This window comes from Manis pentadactyla, chromosome 12, assembly GCF_030020395.1.
Source record: "Manis pentadactyla isolate mManPen7 chromosome 12, mManPen7.hap1, whole genome shotgun sequence".
In the NCBI taxonomy this organism is placed as follows: domain Eukaryota; kingdom Metazoa; phylum Chordata; class Mammalia; order Pholidota; family Manidae; genus Manis; species Manis pentadactyla.
The window spans coordinates 75,437,939-75,458,334 of record NC_080030.1 but is presented as its reverse complement, the minus strand read 5'-3'; the positions used below and the strand labels follow the sequence as shown (position 1 = coordinate 75,458,334).

At 36.5% G+C, this 20,396-nt stretch overlaps 1 protein-coding gene across 1 annotated transcript; it reads left to right on the top strand.

Moving 5' to 3' along the window:
• Positions 1–57: 57 nt before the first annotated feature.
• Positions 58–10,431, top strand: LOC118916488 (dual specificity protein phosphatase 12-like). The gene is given in 3 exon segments (XM_057489233.1): positions 58–214; positions 8,767–9,086; positions 9,088–10,431. Coding segments are annotated over 3 exon segments (1,314 nt in total). The 3' UTR covers positions 9,925–10,431.
• The last annotated feature ends 9,965 nt before the right edge of the window (positions 10,432–20,396 follow it).

Below are 20,396 nucleotides of genomic sequence, written 5' to 3'. Positions count from 1 at the left end.
CACTGCTGGTTTGATGGGTTGGGCAGGACAGGTGTGCAGGGGAGTAACCTCATAGGGATGACCACCAATGTGGTAGATGGAGTATATGGAGCTGACTCCTACAGATGCCTCATCATTTGGGCTGATAGAGGGCCAGGAAAGCTGGGAAAACCTCCTTCCACCTGCAAGACAACAAAGTCTGACCACTGTTGGGCCAAGCTGGTCAGCCAGATAGGTGAGTAAGTGCATATGCAAGGATGTGCCCCACAGGGCTAAGACACTAGTGAGGGAGATGGGGCATTTGGAGTTGGCTTCCGAGAGTACACAACCAGCTGGGCTGAGGGAAGTCTGGGGAAGTGACTTCTACCTACCACTTATCTTCCAGAGAGAGCTCCCTCTAATCCCCAAACTCCTGACATACTCCCAGTTACTGGTAAGCATTTCAAAACTCCTGCCACTGTTTCGGGTCTTAGCAGAACCAAGAGAAAGTACCTGTCCTCTGCAAGTGATGTGAGTCTTAGTCTCCCAGAGTGCTCCAGTTCTCCCTGGCGTCCAGGCCCCTCAATCACCAAATCCCAGTGCAATGTGGACTCATGTTCCCAGAGCAGATCTCCAGGGCCAGGTGTGCAGGATTCCTGAGCATTTATCCCCACCCTACTTCACTCCTTTCCCTCCCACTTGTGGGCTGTGATAGGTATAGGGCTTGGGTCCTGATGGATTGTGGCTTTTCCAATGTACCCCCTCTGTGTGGTCTTCTCTTCTTTCCAGGTGTAGGTGGTCTGTTTTGCAGTCTTTGGGTTGTTTTCAGGATTAGTTGTATTTGCTATGGTAGCTTCCTTGGTGTGAATGTGGGAAGAGTTTCCACCTTGCTTTCCTACTCCTCTATTTTTCCACTGCATATTGCATATAAACACAAAGTATTTACAAACATTTTTTAAGGGAGAAATAACAACTACTTTGTAAATCAAGCAAATATTGTACTTTGTATACTCAGCACATTATCAAGAATTCTTCCCTACTTCTTCTTGTGCCCTATTAACAATATTGCTCTTAGTATTTAAGCTGCCTAAACAACCACTTGTACCAGAAAATAGTTGTAGTTGTATTCATACATAAAAATGAGAACACTCAACTAGTTTATCATTTTTTCTAGTGTAATTTAACCTGAGCATTTACATATTGAAATGTGTCCTCTTTGAATCACAGTTTACATTGCTTTGATTATTAGAAAGGCATTATTTATGTGTTTTTTTGCTTTATCTACACATTTTACTCCATGATGTAGGAAAGAATACTGTAATAATAAGGATGGAACCATTGCATTTGATACTATCCTAGATGATGATGACCAATGGAAATATTATTTTATTTCTTCAATGCTACTGTGTTCTGGTATCCTAATAGATTCTGGGAAACTGAAGAGCCACCAATGTAAACTTCTACCAAACCCTATGTTGAGTGATTTTTTATAAATTCAATTTCATAAAAAATGCTTATCAAGTACAGTTTATATTATGTTATTTTTAACCTGTCATATAGTTACATACTAAACATTGAGAGATATTAAAAATAACACATTATTGCAAAATCAAAAAAGCCTATGGGATAGTTGTTTGTTACTAAAAATAAAATGTCAGATTCTGAAGAATGCCACATAGAGAAGCATGGCTAAAGTACCAAGCGGCGTAGAGCTGACCGGATTTACTTTATAACAGAGGTGGCCCTATTTTTGGTTCTTGCTGTATGGTAGAATAACAGAAAGTTGATATGGGAACATGCTTGTAAGGTGGCAGGGTAATATCTATGCAAATTGTAAATGTTTATAACTTTTGACTCAGTGTTTTCACTTCTAGGAATTTATCCAACAGATACACTTACACAAGCTTCAGGAAAGGCAGGTTCATTAAAGAGAGAGAAGCCGTGTATTGATTAAGCATATCGTGACTATGTTCCATAAGGTGAAAAGGATTGAAGTAATTTAATGAAAAATAAGATGAGAAGGAGTTAGAGATAAAAAGGAAGGCATAATATATTTAGGAGTGATTCCTAAACTTGTGATGAAGAGCAAGTTATAATATATAGATTTTATAATACATATGTTTCAATTATATGCACACATATATACATGTATTTCAATATGGAATATTGAAAATCAAAATTTCAATTTTACTTAACAAACCAAAGTAATCGTTGGCTTTCCTCTCTTCTAGCCTCTCAAATATCTGTGATCATACTTTAATAATTTCTGATGTAACATTTATTATAATTTGGTTATTTGTATAAATGCTTTTAAATGTCCACTTCTTGAGGATAAGTATGGCATGTGTTATTTCACATTAATCTAGCACATATCAAACTGGTATTTAATAAATGTTTGAACAAATAGTGGAATAAACTCATTATTATTAGTAGTAGTAGTAGTAAATTACAACATTCAGATTCAGGATTATGTAGTCATTTTCCTCAGCCAAAAATTTATTAAATTTGCACGATCTTTTACTTAAAGAGTAATGTATTGCTTAAGATAATGTATTGCCCATTTCCACAGACTTATCACTGTTTGGTAGATGTCCTTAAATGATAATTTATTTTTATATTGTAATTGAGTCAAACAAGTCATGGAATTTTGAGCACTTAGAACTTTATCCTATATCAATAACGATATGGAGAGAGAAAAGGAGTGGCAGAGGGAAGAATGAGAGGCATTTGAGTATATGTGTGAAAAACTTTTAACAGTGTCAGTCTTTTATTCTACTGTGTTGAATTGATATAAATAAAAATTAATTTACTCGAACATTCAATTTTCCATTCATTTACTACATAGTTATCTCTTTCAACCCTTATTTTCAGCATTATCTATTTTTTAAATTAAAATATAGTTGATATGCAATATTATATTGGTTTCAGGTGTTCAACACAGTGATTCAATAATTATATGCATTGCAAAATACCACAATAAGTGTAGTTACCATCTGTCACCATACAAACTATTATTACGATATTATTGACTATATTCCCTATGCTGTACTTTTCATCCTGGGATTTATTTATTTTATAACTGGAAGTTTGTATCTCTTTTTCCCCTTCCCCTATTTCACAATTTTGTTGTGTTAGGAAATAGCTACAGCAGACAGTTTGTAACATTTGAAAAGTAAATTTAACTATCTGAAAAACAACTTGATAATATCTATGCAAATTGTAAGTGTTTATAACTTTTGACTCAGTGTTTTCACTTCTAGGAATTTATCCAACAGATACACTCACACATTGCTGATGGATGGATGGTTGAATAGATAGATACAGACATTATCATGTCACAGTTCCTAAGCATGATAGCAATTGTGACCTAAGTGTTCTTTTATTTTAGACTGGCTAAATGAATTTTTATATTTGCAAATAATACAATGATATATGTAGTTGCAAATAAAACAATGATATATGTAGTTGATCTATATGACTCCATATGGGAAAATATTCATTTCTATTATTTAGTTGAAAGTTAATCAAGCTGAAAACAGAGTACAGAATATCACCTATTAAATAATAATAATAATAATAAAATATCTGGAATGATATACATCAATGTAAGTTCACCATAATTTCTTCCCGGGAATAAATTATGGTCATCTAAGAAAACAGGAATAGGGAAAATTTAATATCCCTCATTATGGTTTACTTGTTTATCATAAACATGTTTATTTTATAATTAAAATATCTGACATATTATGACAGAGTAAACTGGAAAGAATTTGCCAAGCCTTTTTTAAATTGTAGTGTGCTTTGCACAAAATATAAAAATCATATCTTTAAGACTCTACATTCTGTGCTCAAGTTGTCAAAAGTGAATAATATTTGTAATTTCAAATGACACAATATGGATGAGAGACAGATGAACTTAATGTGATATATGAATTTAGGCAATGATTTTAAATTATCCTCTACAGGTCTGTTAAAAAAAAAAAAAGCACTGGGAATGAACAATGAAATTGACTGATTTCAAAGTCTCCTCATTCCTTGTCCTCTGGCTAGCCTGTGATGGAGATGACTGATGACTGGAAGAATACCCAGAAGGCAGGCAGCAGAGAATGGACCAAAAAGCAAAAGCTAAAAGCCATTAGCACACTGGACAGTTGATAGTTGATGATTCTTTGAATATGGAAAATGCAAGATAAGATAAATGCTAAAAATCACTATTTAATATCTGTCCAGGCTGATCAGTTTTGCTGAAGCTGATTCACTGTGACCTGTTAGATTTATATCATTGTAAACTATGGTATTCAAAAATTCCACCAAGTTTTATGTATGTATCGTACTTCATTAAAATTAATTCTGTTCTAGGAGCTGATAATAAAAGTTTTCTTCTCTGTTTTTAATGTAAATTCTTGTTAGACACGCATCATGATTTTTCAGAGCTTTTATATTTGGGAGAAAATTCTGCACGTTAAATAACTTTAAATCTGTTTATGACGTGAAAGATGTATATGGCTCTACTGAAACCTGCTTAAGCAATCTCTGTAGTATAAAAGGCACTATGAAAATTTCCCCCAATCACTTACCTCAAAAAGCCTGTCATTCTCTGGAAATGCCAAAAGATCACAACACCCAAAGCTCTTTAGAGATGCTTGCCCATTACTCGATTATTCCTTAGAGGGATGGTAACTGCATCATAGATTACAGCTTAACTCTATTTTCCACAACATGATAGTTTATAAAATTACAGTCTATGCTATAGTATTTCTGTTTGATTTATGCCCAGCCTGAGGCATGAAATCTGCTTCCTTCCAGGAGGAAATTATGCTTTCTTGAATGGAAAAAAAAGATGACAACCATAATATAAACGAGATTCCCTCCCTCTCCAATTACCTACATGAAGGGTCTTTATTTCTCACAAAAACATGAAGAATTTGAGGATTACTGATGTTTCTGTTTTTGGTAAATTGAAAAGGTTTAGTCTCTGATTTGTTGCATGCATACATTTAATACTGTGGGCAGTGTTTGTCTAGAAATTGCTTAAATTTAAATCTAGAGAAGAAAATTAATAAATTCCAACTGTGTTATTTATCCCACATAGTGCCACTGTCCCTTTTATGAAACACTTAATCATTTTTTGATGTGTGCAACTTAGTGAATAATGATGTTTAAGACTGACCTTGACAGGTCACAGGTCAATTCAATTTCCATTTTTTAATGCATAAGAAATTTTCCCATTGAAACAAACTGAGAAGAAGTATGAGGAAGAACAATTTTAAAAAGTGTATCAGTGCGTGTTATGGGAACACAAATGAAACATTTCCTACAACCAGTCATGGAAAAATTATATATTTTGATAGTAGAAAATTAGAAAAGTGATAATAAAAAATGGTGTAAATTAGATAAGACCTGAAGGTACAGGTTATCTTATTTTTTAATAGTCAATACAGTTTTAATATGATGATTTAATAAAATAGTGTAATATTTTAAATATCCTTGTTTGTTCTTAAAGGTTTAGTTGTGGTGAAGTAAAATGCAGTGAATGAAAGAGAATGGGATATTTTCCTATTTCAAGGCAGCCAAAGCACATAGCTCCAGATTCCCATTCTGTGCAAGCACACATAGTTGTCTTAAAGAGGAATATGAGGTACTTCATGTGAATTACATCAATAAAGTGCTAGTTACCCCTTGAAGCTTCTGAGAAGTTATAATCTTTATTTTTGCACCTTCTAGTTTGGGCAATGAGAACTGTAGGGATGGCAACCAGTATACTAAATAAGGACTTCTATTTGAGGTTCCAACTTGAGTGGATGGTGTTTATCATGGTTCTTTCGATGGAAAAACTATCCTGACTTAGTAACCAGGCTATGTAGTCACACCTGTCACACTGAAACTCCTAATTGGGTATCATCTACATAAAAGCAAAACAAATTCAGCTATTACATTCTAAAAGGCCAGTATACATTCTGCATGGTTTCTCTACTCTTGCTATAAAGCTACAAAGCCTTTCATGTGAATCAGATGGACATTTTTGCATTTTATAAGCTCAGTTTCCAGCAAACTTGAGCAAACACCCTGATTGAGAAGGATTAGCTCAATTGGATAGGAACTGCATAGAAACACACCATTGGGAATTAGGCAATGTTAGTTGCAAGGAAGGATTCTGGGTTTATATGTGAGAAACTGGAAATATGCTGCAGATCTGGAATTACTGCAAGACACATGGAGCCTGCAACAAATATAATGAAGATATTATTTTAATGCACCTTTTATCTAACAGATTATAATCCTTTTTTTTCTTCTTCTTCAAAAAAGACCATGTTGAGCCAAGAAAATGAAGAAGACCTACCTGTTTTCTTTTCTCAGGGAAATGTTTCCCAGGTTTGTTCTGTTCTAACTGTAGTTTTAAAGTAGAAATCACACTATCCATTCCATCCTAGAAAGTAAGATGGATAAATTTGAGGTGTCATTAGGATCTCATCTTTGGCACTAGGGTTTATTTTATTTGGAATTTAACATTTATTACCTTCTAAGTAAAAAGACACAAGAAAAGGCTGGGATACATGTTTTAATATACATTGTTAAAATATAACATTTAAAAGAACAAGGTTGATAAAATAGGTGACAAATACCTTGTTAATTTCCATCCTCTTTTGGGGGAAATAAAAATATAGTTAAACATTTTTATTTCTGACATTTGCATATTTTTTGACATTAAAAGTTAGCAAAAGATGTATAAAGGATCAATATTTCAACTGGCACATCTTATACACAAATGCACATCAGGACTTAACATTGGTAGCCTATGTTGGGATGTATTTATGCATAGGACAGTGATATATTTTAGTCAATTTTATTTCAATAGTTCCAGCATTAGTGGCACAAAAGTATAAGCAATCAAGGTAGTTTTACGGAAATAAACAATAACCTAAGTAACCTGATTAAAAAATCCAATTTTAAAGTCTGAAAGCACACATAAAATATGCAAGCAGCCAGCAGAATTATTGAAATAATATTTTACTTGGAGACATGCCATAGTCCAAGCAAATAGGTTATATGACTGGGAGTAGAGTTACTGAATAAAGTTGTCAAAGAGGCTTAATATTTTCATCAGTATGGCACTTTGTTTGTCATGCAGCTTTTATAAAACAAGCATCAAATCGTCAACGGGGGCCTTGGTTTACCTGTTGTGAGGCTGCTACAAAACTTTCCTTTCAATAATTCCTTTCAAATCATACATTTAAATGAAAATGGTAGAAACAGTCGGTTTCCTACACTTGGTTTCACAAATCTATTTCTCCTTCTTGGGGCTCATGAATTGTGTGGAAATGTTTTGCTATTGTAAAACCAGGTGGTTCAATTAAGTACATAAATTCATGCAAACCAGAGGGACTTTTGCTGATGCTATGCTTTTTAAAGCAAAACTGAAATTATGATCTTGTAAACTAATAAAATATGGGCACAGAATTGCTCATGTATTTCAATGAAATCTCAATAAAGACAGACTCTTTTGAAGATATACCATAGCTGGTACCATTTCTCTCCAATAAAAGAAAAAGAAAATGCTAGAGAAAGCTATCCTGGCTGTAAAATAAAAATGAAATTTTATATTCCCCCACAGTGGTCCCACAAGAAGGAGAGATTTGCAAGCTGCAGAGGCCCTAAGTCATCCAGGGCACCCCTTACTGGGTTGTGATGATGCAATGTGGCCACTCTCACCTGTGTCAGTGAGGCCGTTGCAGGCCCTCACCCATGACCAAGGAGGAAAAGGTCTTGAAGGCCAAAGAAAACAAAGCCCAGTGGGAGTCAGGCTCTCAGGGCCTGGGTAGAGTCACTTAGGGAAGAATGATCTGTGCTAACGCTTGCCAGGTCTCACACACAGACAGCACCAGAGTGTACACAGTCTGCGCTTTCCAGGACGCTAAAGTATCCTGGACACAGTTTGGTGTACTAATTAATATAACTTTTTTTCTAATGTCAACTGCATATAAACCGTTTTCATACAAAGAGGGGCAGAGCAGCCTGAGAAGAGCTTTCTGACCAACTGTCATCCCAGCTCATGGCCCTCAGAATCTTCTCTGAATAAACTCTATCCTTCTTAATGCAGTGACTGCATGGATTTCACTCAACATGGCAATATAAGAATATATATAAACATGTTATATATAATTATGAAATATATATATACATATATATAACTATATAATATATATATAGTAACTAATATACATAATTATATATATGTGTGTTTTTATATATGATATGTATATATATATATATATTTAGGTCTACCTGTATATGACTTTTATTAATATGATTCTGAAATTTTTGCATAAAATAATCATAGTTCTTCAAGTTGAAGAAAAAAGGTTTTGCTTTGTGTCTGCGTTAGTTGTTGAAAAGATCAATACTCTAGGTTAATGGACACTACTTAACCTGGTAAAAGCCCTTAAATCAACAGGAGGAAGAACTTACTAAGTTCTTTACAATGTAGATAAATAATATTTTACACAATTGATACTTTCTAAAAACAAGTATCTTAATGCTGATTATTTAAAATTTTTGCATATTAAAATTGCAGATGTGGCCCTTTTTTAGTGAAAAAACTAACAAAATAAGCTTAAAGATGACAAAATATCTTAACATGTTTTTGAGCTGATGGAGAGTTCTATAAGATATTTACAAACTGAGTTAATTTTTGCCTTAAATGTAGAATATTGCATGTGCTTAGAAACCATAGTGATTGACAAAAATGTGGGAAGAGAGATGACTCCCTGTTCTATAGGAATGTACAAAACTTATATATTTATTCAACAGTATTTAAAAGTAGATATTTTGATGACCTCATTGGTCCTTTACCCAATAAATCCCAGAAAGAGAATGAAAGCCATGGAAATGCAATTATTGTACATGTAATTAAAGAGTTCTGCGGGGGCCCAGGGCCAGCCAGGCTCTGGGCGCCGCCACGTTGGAAACTGAGGTTGGGAGTCACGGTTGCAACAGCCCCGGGCGCTGCCAGATCCGCTGGGCAGATGCTGGAAGTGCGCCAGGGGCTGTACCTGGGGGGAGCAGCGCCTGTGGCAGAGCTGGACCACCTGAGAAAGGCGGGCATCACAGCGGTGCTGATGGTGGACTCAAGAGGAGCCCGACTTCAGGGCGGCAGTTGGGGTCGAGGGTGTGCGGAGCCTCTTTGTGCTGGCACTGGACAAGCCCGAGACCGACTTGCTCAGCCATCTGGACGGGTGCGTGGCCTTCATTGGCCAGGTCCGCGCCGAGAGCCGTGGGGTGTTGGTGCACTGTCATGCAGGAGTCAGTCGAAGTGTGGCTATAACTGCTTTTATGATGAAGACTAACCAACTTACCTTTGAAAAAGCCTATGAAAACCTCCAGACTATCAAGCCAGAGGCTAAGATGAATGAGGGGTTTGAGTGGCAATTGAAATTATATCAGGCAATGGGATACGAAGTAGATACCTCTAGTGCAATTTATAAGCAATATCATTTACAAAAGGTTACAGAGAAGTATCCAGAATTGCAGAACTTACCTCAAGAACTTTTTGCTGTTGACCCAACCACCCTTTCACGAGGATTGAAAGATGAGGTTCTCTACAAATGTAGAAAGTACAGGAGGTCTTTATTTCGAAGTTCTAACATTTTGGATCATAATGAAGGAAGTGGTCCTTTAGCTTTTGCCCACAAGAGAATGATACCATCTTTCATGCTTACCACAGGGAGTCAGGCTCAATGTACATCTTATTTCATTGAACCTGTACAGTGGATGGAATCTACTTTGTTGGGAGTATTGGATGGACAGCTTCTTTGCCCCAAATGCAATACCAAGTTGGTTTCTTTCAATTGGTATGGTGAACAGTGCTCATGCGGTAGATGGGTAACACCTGCTTTTCAAATACATAAGAATAGAGTGGATGAAATGAAAATGCTGCCAGTTTTGGGATCACAAGCAAGAAAACTATGAACTTGTGACATTTAATAGCTGGGAAAGAAACAAACTGATGTGTGCACTACCCTTCTTACTGTCTGTCATTCACTGGCAGATTATCTAGCTTTTAGCCATCAACATTTTATTAAAAATGTGCAAAGATGAAAATCACTTGATGTGATCTATAAATGTGCTTTGTTAGTTGCTTACACTATTTAAGTAGAATATTTTATATGGAAATCAAAACTTATGATCATGTAAATTGTACTTTGATATTAAAATCTTCAGTAACCCAGATACTTATTTTGTTTCATATAATTTAAGGGTTCTGATTTTTAGAATGTTGGTTATGTGATCTTAAGGTCTGGACAGACAGAATTATATACAAAAATCGCAAAAAATCATGTTTAAATAGATATTCTTTAATTACTGGAAATGTAAAGCAAATTTGTTTGGACATATTTTGAAATTTATTTTTCTTTATCTCTTTTAAGGGGCATGAGTAAATCAATGTATGTCTGGATTTCTGTTGTAAATGTAGAAGGAAAGTGTATTAGTAAAACAATGATTAAAATGCTGTTTTCCTATTTTAAAAAAATTCTGGGATTAAAGATGGCAGCGTGAGAGGAGAGACAGAGGTTTCCTCCTAAAACTGGATACAATTAGAAAATTTAATTGTTACAACTAATCCTGAGAGAGCAACAAGAAAGAGGACGGCATCAGACTGCATACACCTGGAGAAAAGAGCAGACCTCAGAGAACGGGGTAATGTACCAGAGCTGTGGCTCTGCGGGACCTGAGCCTCTCTCCCACCCCAGCTCACAGTTGGGAGGAAGACAAACGGAGCAGGGAGGGAGTGGAAGGCTTGGGACTGCTGAATACCTAGCTCTGGAGATCTGCTCTGGGAGCACAAACCTACATTTCATGGTGCTTTCATGAGACTCGCATGGAAAGTTAATACAGGCAGAGTTCCTGGGGAGACGGGGATTCCAGCTGTTTTTGGAAAGCAGGGATCCATATCCGGCTGCTCTGGGACAAAAACTTATACCTGTGTGCCCAGCCCACTGGCTCAGGCAGTGGAGACAGGCACAGCAGCCGGGAGGCGGGGAACAGCTCTTTCCTCCCCCAGGCACCAGTACCGCTCCCCTGCGACCCCTGACTGTTGCTCTTTGCAACAATGGAGCAAAGGAGATGAACAGTACCAGTTTGTTGCTCCCTGGGGCTGAGTGAGAGGGCAAGTGTCGATGACTTGATCCTCCCCCTCCTTCTGAGTCAGGGGGAACACAAACCACACCAAGCTGGGAGAGGTGTCAGCCTTGGAGGCCAGCAAAACTCAGCTTTATTGCATCAGAAGCTCAGTTATATAGGGGAAGATAAGGAAGTAGCAAAAGCCAATGGGAATTGATTATCTCATCTGTCACTAGGTTCTTTAGGCAGGTTTCGGGTTAGGTGGGGAGGTGGAGTTAGGGCCAAGAGCGCACGCGCGGGAAGCTAGTTAGGCCAGGAACTCAGAAGTAATGAGGGAGGATGGAAACCTCCAGTCTGCGGCCGTCACAGGCCTAAAAGAGGCAAAAGGTCCCAACACCCGACATTGCTTCAGGGGCTCCGCAGCTCCAGTATAGAGCTTCTGGACACTAGAGGGTGCCATATAAAAACATGAAACGCCAAAGGAACCTTGTCCAGAGTAAAATTGTTAATACAACTCCTGAGAAAGATTTAAATGATATGGACCTCATGACTCTTCCTGAAAGGGAGTTCAAAATAAAAATAATCAACATCCTAATGGATGTATAGAAAGACATCCAAGAACTCAGGAATGAATTCAGGTCAGAGAATAAATTGTTAAAGAACACAATGGAGGGTATTAAAACAGGTTGGATACCGTGGAGGAGACAATAAATGAAATAGAAACTAGAGAAGAGGAATACAAGGAAGCTGAGGCACAGAGAGAACAGGATCTATAAAAATGAAAGAATATTGAGAGAACTGTGTGACCAATACAAGCAGAACAATATTTGCATTAGAGGGATACCAGAAGAAGAAGAAGAGAGAAAAAGGGATAGAAAGTGTCTTTGAGGAGGTAGTTGCTGAAAACTTCCTCAATCTAGTCTCTCAGGCCATGGAGATCCACAGATCCCCCTACACAAGGGACCCAAGGAAGACAACACCAAGTCACATAGTAATTAAAATGGGAAAGATCAAGGATAAGGACAGACTGTTAAAAGCAGCCAGAGGCAGAAATAAGATCACATGCAAAGGAAAGCCCATCAGGCTAACAACAGACTTCTCAGAAGAAACCTTACAGGCCAGAAAGGAGTGGCATGACGTATTTAATGCCATGAAGCAGAAGGGCCTGGAACCAAGATTACTTTATCCAGCGAGATTATCATTTAAATTTGAAGGAGGGATTAAACAATTTCCTTATAAGCAAAAGCTGAGAGAGTTTACATCCCACAAACCAACTCTGCAGTATATTTTGGAGGGACTGGTATAGATGGAAGTGTTCCTAGGGGTGGAAATAGCTGTCACCAGAGGCAGGAAAATTATGGTAGGGAGGGTGGAGCAGCTGATTGCGACGCAAATGCAAAATTAAATTGACTATCCCCAAAGCCAATCAAGAGATAGATAAAAAGTATAGAATCTGATACCTAATATATAAAGAATGAAGGAGGAAGAAAAAGGAGAGAAATAGAAAAGAACCATTAGATTATGTTTGTAACAGCATACTGAGTTAAGTTAGATTCTTAGATTTTAAGGAAAGTAACCTGGAACCTTTGGTAATCACGAATCTAAAGCCTGAAATGGCAATAAGTACATACCTATTGATAATCACCGAAAATGTAAATGGACTGAATGCACCAATCAATAGATATTGAGTCACTGAATGGATAAAAAAACAAGACCCATCCATATGCTGCTTACAAGAGACTCACCTCAAACCCAAATACATACAGAGACTAAAAGTCAAGGGATGGAAAAACATATTTCAGGCAAACAATAGGGAGAAAAAAGCAGGTGTTGTAGTACTAGTATCAGACAAAATAGACGTCAAAACAAAGAAAATAACAAGAGATAAAGAAGGACATTACATAATGATAAAGGGCTCAGTCCAACAAGAGGATATAACCATTATAAATATATATGCACCCAACATGGGAGCACCAGCATATGTGAAACAAATACTAAAATACTAACAGAACTAAAGGAGGAAATAGAATGCAATGTATTCATTTTAGGAGACATCAACACATCATTCACTACAAAGGACAGATCCACCAGACAGAAAATTAGTAAGGACACAGAGGCACTGAAAAGCACATTAGAACAGATGGACCTGATAGACATCTATAGAGCTCTACACCCAAAAGCAACAGGATACACATTCTTCTCAAGTGCACATGGAACATTCTCCAGAATAGACCACATACTAGGCCACAAAAAGAGCCTCAGAAAATTCCAAAAGATTGAAATCCTACCAACCAACTTTTCAGACCACAAAGGCATAAAACTAGAAATAAACTGTACAAATAAAGCAAAGAGGCTCACAAACACATGGAGGCTTAACAACACGCTCCTAAATAATCAATGGATCAATGACCAAATCAAAATGGAGATCCAGCAATATATGGAAACAAATGACAACAACAACACAAAGCACCAACTACTGTGGGATGCAGTGAAAGCAGTCTTAAGAGGAAAGTATATAGCAATCCAGGCATATTTAAAGAAGGAAGAACAAACCCAAATGAATAGTCTAATGTCACAGTTATCGAAACTGGAAGAAGAAGAACAAATGAGGCCCAAAGTCAGCAGGAGGAGGGACATAATAAAGATCAGAGAAGAAATAAACAAAATTGAGAAGAATAAAGCAATAGAAAAAAATCAATGAAACCAAGAGCTGGTTCTTTGAGAAAATAAACAAAATAGATAAGCCTCTAGCCAGACTTATTAAGAGAAAAAGAGAATCAACACACATCAACAGAATCAGAAATGAGGAAGGAAACATCACAATGGACCCAACAGAAATACTAAGAATTATTAGAGACTACTATGAAAACCTATTATGCTAAGAAGCTGTAAAACCTAGAAGAAATGGACAACTTCCTAGAAAAATACAACCTTCCAAGACTCACCAAGGAAGAAACACAAAATCTAAACAAACCAATTACTAGCAAAGAAATTGAAGCGGCAATCAAAAAACAACCCAAGAAAAAAAAAACCCTGGGCCAGATGGATTTACCTCGGAATTTTATCAGACATACAGAGAAGATCTAATACCCATTCTCCTTAAAGTTTTCCAAAAAAATGGAAGAGGAGGGAATACTCCCAAACTCACTCTATGAAGCCAACATCACCGTAATACCAAAACCAGGCAAAGACCACACCAAAAAAGAAAATTACAGACCAATATCCCTGATGAACATAGATGCAAAAATACTCAATAAAATATTAGGAAACCGAATTCAAAAATATATCAAAAGGATCATACACCATGACCAAGTGGGATTCATCCCAGGGATGCAAGGATGGTACAACATTCAAAAATCCATCAACATCATCCATCACATAAACAAAAAGAAAGACAAACACCACATGATCATCTCCATAGATGCTGAAAAAGCATTCGGCAAAATTCAACATCCATTCATGATAAAAACTCTCAGCAAAATGTGTATAGAAGGCAAGTTCCTCAACATAATAAAGGCCATATATGATAAACCCACAGCCAACATCATACTGAACAGCGAGAAGCTGAAAGCTTTTCCTCTGAGATCGGGTACAAGACAGGGATGCTCACTCTCCCCACTGTTATTCAACATAGTACTGGAGGTCCTAGCCATGGCAATTAGACAAAATAAAGAGATACAATTAATCCAGATTGGTAAAAAGGAAGTCAAACTGTCACTATTTGCAGAAGATAAGATATTGTACATAAAAAACCCTAAAGACTCCACTCCAAAACGACTAGAAATGATATCGGAATACAGCAAAGTTGCAGGATACAAAATCAATACACAGAAATCTATGGCTTTCCTATACACTAACAATGAGCCAATAGAAAGAGAAATCAGGAAAACAATTCCATTCACAATAGCATCAAAAAATAAATAAAATACCTAGGAATAAACCTAACCAAGGAAGTGAAAGACCTATACCCTGAAAACTGTAAGACAATCCTAAGAGGAATTAAAGAAGTCAATAACAAATGGAAACTCACCCCATGCTCTTGGCTAGGAAGAATTAATATCGTCAAAATGGCCATCCTGCCCAGAACAATATACAGATTTGATGCAGTCCCTATCAAATTACGAACAACATTCTTCAATGAACTGGAACAAATAGTTCAAAAATTCATATGGAAACACCAAAGACCTCGAATAGCCAAAGCAATCCTGAGAAAGAAGAATAAAGTGGCGGGGATCTCACTCCCCAACTTCAAGCTCTACTACAAAGCCATAGTAATCAAGACAATTTGGTACTGGCACAAGAACAGACCCACAGACCAGTGGAACAGATTAGAGACTCCAGACAATAACCCAAACGTATATGGTCAATTAACATTTGATAAAGGAGCCATGGACATACAATGGCGAAATGACAGTCTCTTCAACAGATGGTGCTGGCAGAACTGGACAGCTACATGTAGGAGAATGAAACTGGATCCCTGTCTAACCCCATACACAAAAGAAAATTGTAAATGGATCAAAGTCCTGAATGCAAGTCATGAAACCATAAAACTCTTAGAGAAAAACATAGGCAACCATCTCTTGGATGTGAACATTAGTGACTTCTTTATGAATATATCTCCCCGGGCAAGGAAAACAAAAGCAAAATGAACAAGTGGGACTATATCAAGCCGAAAATCTTCTGTACAGCAAAGGACACCATCAACAGAACAAAAATGTACCTTACAGTATGGGAGAATATATTCGTAAATGACAGATCTAATAAAGGCTTGACATCCAAAATATATAAAGAGCTCATGTACCTCAACAAACAAAAAGCAAATAATCCGATTAAAAAATGGGCAGAGAAGCTGAACAGACAGTTCTCCAAAGAAGAAATTCAGATGGCCAACAGACACATGAAAAGATGCTCCACATCGCTAGTTATCAGAGAAATGCAAATTAAAACCACAATGAGATATCACCGCACACCAGTAAGGATGCCCACCATCCAAAAGACAAACAACAACAAATGTTGGCAAGGTTGTGGAGAAAGGGGAACCCTCCTACACTGCTGGTGGGAATGTAAATTAGTTCAACCATTGTGGAAAGCAATATGGAGGTTCCTCAAAATGCTCAAAGTAGACTTACCATTTGACCCCGGAATTCCACTTCTAAGAATTTACCCTAAGGATGCAGCACTCCAGTTTGAAAAAACAGATGCACCCCTATGTTTATTACAGCACTATTTACAATAGCCATGAAATGGAAGCAACCTATGTGTCCATCAGTAGATGAATGGATAAAGAAGATGTGGTACATATACACAATGGAATATTATTCAGCCATAAGAAGAAAACAAATCCTACCATTTGGAACAACATGGATGGAGCTAGAGGGTATTATGCTCAGTGAAATAAGCCAAGCGGAGAAAGAGAAATACCAAATGATTTCACTCATCTGTGGAGTATAAAAACAAAAGAAAAGCTGAAGGAACAAAACAGCAGCAGAATCACAGAAACCAAGAATGGACTAACAGTTACCAAAGGGAAAGAGACTGGGGAGAATGGGAGGGTAGGGAGGGATAAAGGCGGGAAGAAGAAAGGAGGTATTATGATTAGCATGTATAATGTTGGGGGTGGGGGAAGGGGAGGGCTTTGCAACCCAGAGAAGACAAGTAGTGATTCTACAGTGTCTTGTTATGATGATGGACAGTGACTGTAATAGGGTTTGTTGGGGGGACTTGTGGTAGGGGCAAGCCTAGTAAACATAATGTTCTTCAAAAAAATTAATTAAAAGAAAAGAGTTCTGCAAGAAGGGAAAGTAGAGAAGCTAATATTCCTCTAACAGGACTGAAATAGACACTTTGAAGGAGCTTGTTGCATAAGGAATCAAGTTCTGTCTAGAAATGAATATGGATACAGATTTAAGCTGCAAAATCTGTCTTTTCTACATTTTACTTTTCTCCCTTTCCCAAGATATCAGTCTCTGGAGCTGGAGCCCAGAAAGTGTGTGTGCTATACTTTTTCTCTAAATTGTGATAAACAAAAGAGAAGATGGACAGAGGAGACCAAAAAGAGACCCCAAGCAAAATGATATACATATAATAAATTATAAGAACGATTTTCAGGAAGTCAAGTTGCTATAGCATATATTCAACAATAGGCTACTTAAACGCTGTTGTCTAATAGACAAATATCTATTGTGATTAAAAAATGTGATAAATATAAGTTGTGGAAGGGGGCAGGTAACACATTTTCCGTATATTTGACAAGCAAGCTCTCGTAAACATCTTGTAGGTAGGTAATATATCTTCATATCTTCTACAAAACATAGGGAACAAGAAAAACAGTTCTTCAATTTAAAACAAAATTCAAAACAACATAATACCATGTTTATAATAGAGGTGACTTATTTTTTGCAAAACAAGACCACACTATCTGAATACTTTTCAGAACACCAATGTAATAGTTAACATTCTCTTTCATGATGTCACTAAGGATATTAATCACAAGGAATTAATCTGGCAAATCCTAGCTATGCAGTGAACCTTCGTAGCCCCATGGCCAATATACTCTCTTGCTTATGGTGGACAGCTTCCAAGAAGTCTAAAACACTGGCTCAGTGGGCACTCTGTATTCTATCTAGGTCTTAAAGTGATATTGGCAGAAACTTTCTCTCTGTTTTCCTGGAGTAGAGCTCATTGAAATTTGAAAGTTAAGGTTCTCTTTGTATATAATCATGAGTAGCACTTTCTTTGGCATTCTTAATGTATGATGACATGTCTATTTGAGAATATTTGTCAGGACAGTAACTGACACATCTACCCTTTCCCCTCTCCACTTCTCTCATTGTCACGAATGCCACTCAGTCCTTCACCACAGTTTTCAGGCAGCCTTGTGTGGAAATATAACACTTTCTTGTTGTTGTTGTTTTTTCCCCTGCTTCTAAGCTAGTTAAGTTACTCACCACAGTTTTATGGATGATGACAAAAATAATGAGACTTCTGGGTCAGAGGCCAAAGTATTTTCTACTCGAAGCACTAGCAATTTTCTTTTTTTGGATCTCTGAGCCTCAATTCCCACAGGTCCCTCCAGACCTGAGAATTCTGAAGTGGCTATAGCCACCCCTGAAAGCCAGATGGGAACTCATGTTAGCTAGTATGTTAAGTTATATTGATCATAAAAATTGACCTGTTATAACAATAATCTCACCTCTTTTATTCTGTGTTTTAAATTGTATTGTTATCAAGATAAAATACTAAAATTATTTTTTTCAAAACTCTTACTAACTCTGATACCTAAGCACAGGAAGTGTTTCATTGCCAAGGAGGAACCCTTAGCTTGGGAACCTGAATCTTTTATAATGAGCAGTAAGCACGCCTGGCTTTGCTCCAGAGGGAGACTAGACATCTATCTTCCAGAAGTGTTGGCTATATAAGCACCACAGAAAAGAGTGCAGAACAAAAGTCAGTCCCTGTCCTTTTAAGATGTGTAGAAATACAATGAAAAGGTTTATGAAGAATTGTCTTTTAACTATCAAATGCTAATAAGTGTTACAGAGAAAAAAACTTAAGCAGTAAGTTTGTTGGGAAGAGGCTATTTGCAATTTTAGAAGGAGTGGTCAAGGAAGGCCTCACTAAAAATATATCTCACCTGAAGCTTGAAGAGAATGAGGCATAAGGAAACAGGATATATATCAAATCTAGTACTCAAGAAGACCTCTCCTGGCTTACCCCCACCTCCCAAGTTAGTACTGCCTTGTTTATTGTTATAAATTTGAGTAATTTATAACTAAAATGATACAACATGCAGTATTTAGTATCTGGCTTCCTTACTCAATGTTATTGTGAAATTCATCATTCTTATTGTATTTATCTGTGTTTCATTCATTCTGTTTGCTGAAGAGAATATCATTGTTATGAATACAGCACAGTTATTCATTCATTCTGCTGCAGATAGACTTTTGCTTTGATTCCAATTTGAGACTGGTGGATTTAATTTTTATATTTTCTCTTGTACATTTATTTTTTAAATTTTTTAAAATAAGTATGTTCTCTCTGGTATTAAATAAAAAAGTGTCAGGTTATAATATTGAGTTCATGACAGATACTTTTGAGTAAAAAGGCCATGGTGTTGATCTTCCCCAAAAATACATGACACACTTAATACCAGAACAAGGTCTTGTCTATATGATAAATCAGCACAAAAAACATAACTCTAAGTACAGAAAGTAATGGACAAGTATTTGCTAACAAATGTTGCCAGTCTTCTTGTTTGGTTGTAGCTAAGGAAACTAAAGGAATAAGGAAGGGGAAAATTAAATTAGTTTAATCTTATAACAATTGCTTATCAAAATAATAAATATTTGTATTTTGCTTTCCATATGTCAAAGACAGTGCTACATATATATTTTATCTGTTTTCATCCTTATATCTTCCTTCTTTCCATCCTCAATGTAATCACTGTGAGATAATATTCATGATCTGTTGTCCTCATCCATGGCACTCAGTTCCCTTTAACGTGACAGCAGTCTTTGCTTCTAATACCTCTGAAAGAAAGTGAACATCTAAAATCCAACTCCTGATAGGAAGGCAGAGAGGTGGAGATGCCCAGTGCACACTGGGCAAGGGAAAGGAGAATTTTCCCTTTTCTCTGGATTCCATAGGTGTGCATGTTTTGAAGTAATTAGGATAGATAGAGATATAAGCTGAATTTTCTGGTCCTTCAAAAACTACGGGTGTAATTTAGAATGTTGGGGAAGAGGAATATTGTATGTCTTTGCAGTTGACCTAAAGACAATCTTCATCATCCTTTGGAAAATATTTCTGGTAAATAATTAAGAACAAATAAAGTAACTATAGTGACAAGAGAAGATCATGGATTGAAAAATTTAATGGAATATGGATTTTTCTTCTATTTTCCTCAAAATTATTAAGAAATATTCCCTTTTTCCAGCTTAATAAGCAGTGTTTTCCTTTAGCATATAAACATTCCAGTCTTTCATGCAATTGTTTTATTGACCAAGTAATTTGATTATATATGTATAAATGTGCTGTACATGCGCTAGCTTTTGTGCCTAAACCAGTAAAGTATTCATAATTAATGCATTATACTTCTTTTAGGAAATGCTATCATTTAAAATACTGTGAGGTTCCTGTCAACTTTTGAAACATGTGTTGCCAAGGACTGCAAATTCTTGAAAAATAATTCAAATACATAGTTATTAAACTAAACAACAGTGGGGCTATTTATTCAGGTCCCTCTTTGGTAATAACTAAAATACCCCAAACTCGCAGAAAATAAAATTTCATGTCCTACTAATTTATACTTAATTAACCAC